The sequence below is a fragment of the Arachis ipaensis genome, chromosome B03 (assembly GCF_000816755.2).
Source record: "Arachis ipaensis cultivar K30076 chromosome B03, Araip1.1, whole genome shotgun sequence".
In the NCBI taxonomy this organism is placed as follows: domain Eukaryota; kingdom Viridiplantae; phylum Streptophyta; class Magnoliopsida; order Fabales; family Fabaceae; genus Arachis; species Arachis ipaensis.
Window position 1 is genome coordinate 124,184,506 of NC_029787.2, and position 4,205 is coordinate 124,188,710.

Sequence of the window (4,205 nt, forward strand, 5' to 3'; positions counted from 1 at the left end):
GGCGGTGGAGGACCTGATAGCGGCCGTGGAACTGAGTGAAGGAGAACGAGTTGACTCGGAGGCGCTGTGTTTGTTAGGGAAGTGTTATGAATCGAAGGGGATGAAAGAGAAGGCCAAGGAGGCTTTCCGGAAGGTTCTAGATGTTGAACCCGATTCTATTGAGGCTCGTAATGGATTGGACCGTTTAGGCCCATGAACTAGTTTTTTGTTTTTGGTTATCCATTTCAAGATGAAGTTCTCTTCCACAAATTCGAATTATCTGAATTGTTTGGATAGATTATTTGTGCAATACGAATAAGTATTTAATTTAATTATAAAAATGGAATGTAAGCACATTCCACGAAGTCACACAATGATGTACTTTGTGATTTTGTACTAAAAAAATGTATATGATATAACTAGGTTGATATGATTTGAGTTTGTTATGCTAGAGTTGCCACATTTTTGCAATTAGAAACTTGTATAAAATGATTGCTCAATGCTCATCTCTGAGATGACAGGTTACTTGCATAATCCAGTTTACGTTTCCTAGTATAACTGTATCACAAACACAATCCTGCTATCTCGATCTCATTCAAATTATCGGCCGCATATAGAAGTCAGTTGCTGCTGGAGCTGCAGTTACATTGGCATGATAGCATCGTTAACGGCATCGGGGGAATGAAATTGGTAGCAATATGGTGTCACAGAATCAAACTGTGCAGGAGGAGCCGGAATGGTTGACAATGTCATGATGCTACTCTCACTCTCAGTCTTAGGTGGCTGATGAGTATGAGTACTAGCAGCTTCTTCCTTCTCTGATTCTAGGGAAAGCCTCAACCGTTTGGCTACCCCGCCAACGGGAAGAGAATTATTCATTATGGCTTCCACATTGTACCTACTCGTCTCAAAATTGGTTACTGCATTTAACCCTCTGAACTTTATTGCCGCAATATCGTATGCCTCCGCGGCTTCCTCTTCACTTGCTGTCACAAAAGTACCATAATTTGTAGATTGGAGATTTTAAAATTACAAATTGGACAGAAAGGGCAGAAAGGAACTGACCAAATGTCCCTAGGTATAGATCTTTGTTCCCTGCAACGCGGCCTATTCTCGCTTGCCATCTACCTTGTTGATGATGCCTGCTGGATCCAAAAAAATAAAGGCATGTATGAGCATCAATAACATGTTGAATTGCTAATTCGAAGATTGGAATTTGGAAATAACCTTGTAACACCCCTGTATATGGAAGCTCCCCTGGAGAAACCACTACTTCTCCTGCAACAAGGAGGAACAACTACACAGGTTTAGTTGCTTGCTGCATTAAAATGCATTTAAATATGTATAACAGGCTAACTCAGGCATAGTAAAACCTTCGTAGTGATGCAATAAATTCAAGCTTCCCCACATCTTTCATCTCTTCCAATTCCTTTATATAATTAGAAACCTGACAAATCAAATAACGTAAAATTGTCAAGTCATATTGATTATATGAAGTCTATGCCTTAACTTCTTATGCACACTGATTACTACAATGATCTAAAAAGAATAGAATCAAAAGATTATTACAGGGAAGTTAGTGGTAGCTGTGGGGCCCCAGTACTTTAGAGCTGCCAAGTCATAGGCTCTTGCGGCCTTTTCTTCCTTGTCATATCCACCTGACAAACCATGACATTTTACTATACATTACAAAATCACAATTCAAATAACTAGATACTATCAAGCTTAGAATGAGAAAAAAATGTTGGTTGTTAAAATATTTCTTACCCAAATATACTGCAGAAGTAGTTAAAAGATATGGGTGACGTGCATCGAGCCATAATCCATGCAGGAAAAAAAAACGAATAAATCAAATTTGATCTAATAGAGTGGTCAATATATTCTGGCAAAAACTAAACTTTACTAACAGGAAAAAAAAGGGGGGTCAGAACAGAAGAAAAAGTTATCAAATGCATGCAACCACTTGCTTCCTTCTCTTCTTTTCACTGTGCCATATAGGAGTATATCCATCAATCCTCATTCCCCACCCTTTTCTCTTGTTTAAGACAAGTACAAAAGGGCCAATCAAATGTTTATTTAGAAAGGTTAATTAGCACTAGCTTCCTAGAGGTTAAAATTCAATAATCCCACACTAGCTGTCTCATTGTCAAAGTCTATATACCCTTAAGGCCTTAATTAAGACAGCACAGACCCATCCTCCTAAAACCCGGCGAAAAAATGGCCTACTTCTACTTAGCTAAAATGCTAGCTAATAGATTAGGACAAAACACTTTTTTTCTTTTCTTAAAAAAGTTATCATTATAAGCATTTTTTGTTTTCTCCCTTGTGTTATTCATATTTTCTCAGTTAAAAACACCTATCTATGAATGGAAGAAATCCCGTGAATTTGTCTCAGAATCACTAGTAGGATATCATTATGAGAGAGGGGCCACAGAGTCTCAGGAAAAGACAAAAGGACACTCCCACTACATTCATGTAAGTACAAAATTTCAATGTGCAGAGAGCCGAGGGGATTCATCGCATGTGGTCAAACCCAGCTTTTGTGGCGAATAGAAAGCAAAAGTTAAAGTGAAAGCTAAACTCAGCAACACAACACTTTGCATCGTCATAATGCAGGGCATATGACATATGTATGTGATTGAGAATGTGAGAGAAGATAGAAACAGAGAAAATGAAGTCTACCTTAGCTAGCTGACATATCTGATATAAAAATTTGTTGTTGAATAATTATCAATTTATTTTTATTGTTAACGGGCAGAGATATATGACAAGGGAGTTTAAGAACAAAAATGGCGGCACATTGGATATACAAAATCAAGTGAAAGAAAGAAATGACATCTAACATTGAAGCAACAAATGACAGATGCTTTAATATGGTGTATGCATGCATGAGCATGATGTAATACATTGAGAAAGTGTGTGTATCCTACCTACCAACACCACCTGTAATCCATTGAAACACTGTTGAGTCTTGAGAAATAAACCCATCATAATTCATCAGGTGTCCTACCCTACCACCCCACATTCATATTATATTTTTCGCCTTTTATTATTATTATTTTCTTATTAGTTCTATTTTTAAAAAAAAAAATAGAGAGAGAGAGAGAGAGAGGATCGGACCTTGACGGCCTTTCCTGGCTTGACCCTCTCGGCGGCAGCTATTATCCCACAGGTGAGCTTCGTATCGTCCCGTCCATCGGTGTCTGAACAAAGACAACCAAACCAAACAATAAAGAAATTTAAAATAGCAGCTGAAATCCATGACCTTCAAGATTGAGACAGAAGTGAATTGATTATTACCCATATCCGTACCTGGTAACACCTCTGTATATTGAAGTTCGCTGGCCAAATGTATCACCAACAACCTTCTTGGAGTTGGAGGAGCTACCGCCTCCACTAGCGGAGAACGCGAAGTCATCGTTCCGGGATGAGTGAGCATCCAGCACCTGAGAGACCGAATTGGCAGAGGAGAAAGCTAGGAAGGCAGCGTCAGCAGCAAGCGCTTTCAGATCTTGGGTGAGGGAAGAGGAATCATCATCATCATTTGTGTCGGTTTGGAAGAAATATTCGAGCTTGGGCAGGAGGGGTTGTGGTGGCTGAAGGTTTGGGTTGACGAAGAAAGAAGGTTGTTGGGGCATGATGTTATGATCCAGTTGGGAAGTACCGTCGAGTCCCTCAGGCTTGAGGTCAGTGGTCCCTGTGGAAGGAAGAAATTAAACTTGATTGTTAAATGAGTAGAAATGGAGAAATCAATAGGATATCGAAGTGATAGTAGAGTTATTACGTACCGTTGGCGTAGAGGAAGTAGTAATGAGGAGGAGGAGGAGGAGGAGGTAGAGAGTGATGGTAGATGGAGGAGGAGGTGGTGAGCGTTTCCATTGAAAGGAGAGAGTGAGAGTGCATGGTGCAATGCAGGAGAAGAAGAGGTTGACTCCTTGAGTTTATATAAATGAATGGCAGAGTTTTAGCGGTTTCGCCTCCAACCGGCGTATAAACAAACGACACACGCCACACGCTACACCGCCTCGCTTTTTTAATTCAAAAATATTATTTTTATACTAAAATTAATTATTAAAATTAATTATTAATATATTTATATATAAATACATGTGGTTTAATTTATTTTTAATATATATTTTATACTAATAACTGATTTTAGTGATTAATTTTAATATACATATAGTATTACTTATTTATAATTATTTTTTCTCTCCAAATTTTTTTAT

General features: G+C 38.4%; 2 protein-coding genes across 5 annotated transcripts in view; one reads left to right on the plus strand and one right to left on the minus strand.

The window, feature by feature from the left end:
• LOC107631372 overlaps window positions 1-409 on the plus strand; it is a 1,176-nt gene extending 767 nt beyond the window's left edge. Inside the window, exon 2 of the mRNA XM_021119619.1 lies at window positions 1-409. Coding sequence (XP_020975278.1) covers window positions 1-196 — 196 coding nt within the window. The 3' untranslated portion in view covers window positions 197-409.
• LOC107631371 (AP2-like ethylene-responsive transcription factor AIL7) lies at window positions 369-3,925 on the minus strand. Of its 4 annotated transcripts, none has more exons than XM_021119616.1 (9): window positions 3,768-3,925; window positions 3,280-3,676; window positions 3,100-3,182; window positions 1,747-1,755; window positions 1,549-1,637; window positions 1,353-1,426; window positions 1,207-1,257; window positions 1,045-1,121; window positions 369-965 (listed from the first exon to the last, which is right to left on the minus strand). In XM_021119616.1, exons 1-9 carry the CDS (start codon window positions 3,880-3,882, stop codon window positions 622-624), a joined length of 1,239 nt encoding a protein of 412 aa, XP_020975275.1. In that variant the 5' UTR covers window positions 3,883-3,925; the 3' UTR covers window positions 369-621. The 4 variants fall into 4 exon arrangements, with proteins under 4 accessions (XP_020975275.1, XP_016190285.2, XP_020975277.1 ...); XM_016334799.2 differs by having other exon boundaries at window positions 1,045-1,124; XM_021119618.1 differs by having other exon boundaries at window positions 442-965; window positions 3,292-3,676.